The 918-nt window shown below is 59.4% G+C and overlaps 1 protein-coding gene across 1 annotated transcript in view; it reads right to left on the bottom strand.

Annotated features, from left to right (window-relative positions):
* EMH_0029060 (uncharacterized protein) overlaps window positions 1-918 on the bottom strand; it is a gene marked incomplete at both ends in the record, with an annotated part of 2,679 nt that overhangs the window by 564 nt on the left and 1,197 nt on the right. Inside the window, one exon of the mRNA XM_013494241.1 lies at window positions 79-916. Coding sequence (XP_013349695.1) covers window positions 79-916 — 838 coding nt within the window. The remainder of the gene's footprint in view (window positions 1-78; window positions 917-918) is intronic.

The following is a 918-nucleotide window of genomic DNA, read 5'->3' on the forward strand; positions in this document are numbered from 1 at the left end:
CAGATGGAGAGTCTACAGCAGCAGCAGCAGCAGCAGCAGCAGCAGCAGCAGCATCAGCAGCAGGCAAGACACGAGCACCCTGCATGCGGTCCCTTGGCTTTGAGGGGCTGCAGCAACTCCCTTCTTCTGTCTCCTCAGCTGCTGCTCTCTTCACCAGACTCGTGCTGCTGCTGCTGCTGCTGCTGCTGCTGCTGCTGCAGAAACTGCTGCTGCTGCTGCTGCTGCTGCTGCTGCTGCATTGCGGAGCTGCATCCCCATCTGAACAGATGCGAAACATTTGGGCCGGGTATGGAGACGGAGTTTCTCCGTGCTGCTGCTGCTGCTGCTGCAGCTGCTGCTGCTGCAGCTGCTGTAGTTGCTGCTGCTGCTGCTGTAGTTGCTGTCTAGGGACAGCAGCAGGGCGCTTGAAGCTTGCAGCAGCAGCAGCAGCAGCAGCAGCAGCAGCAGGAGACGGAGTGGTGTTGCTGAAGAGCCGCTGCAGCCTCGCCATGAATGTGCTTCTGGTTGTCTGCTGCATCTGCTGCTGCTGCTGCTGCTGCTGCTTCTGCTGCTGCTGCTGCAGTTGCTGTTGCTGTTGCTTCTGCTGCAGCAGCAGAAACTGCTGCTGCTGCCGTTGTTGTTGCTGCTGCAGAAACTGCTGCTGCTGCAGTTGCTGCGGCGAAAACTGCTTCTGCTGCTGCTGCTGCTGCTGCTGCTGCTGCTGCTGCTGCTGCTGCTGCTGCTGCTGCTGCTGCTGCAGCAGGTGCTGCCGTTTGAGTTTTTCTATGGCGAGGTGTTCTATACGTTCCTGGTGTCTCTGCAGCGCCTTCTGCATGAGTGCTGCTTTTCTTTCTGCTTCAGCTTGTCTTTGCTGCTGCAGCTGCTGCATGCTGCTGAGGAGAGAAGCACCTAGCTGCTGCGCCGGCTGCCTGCAGCGGC

The sequence above is a fragment of the Eimeria mitis genome, genomic scaffold, assembly GCF_000499745.2.
Source record: "Eimeria mitis Houghton genomic scaffold, Emh_scaff1086, whole genome shotgun sequence".
NCBI lineage: Eukaryota > Apicomplexa > Conoidasida > Eucoccidiorida > Eimeriidae > Eimeria > Eimeria mitis.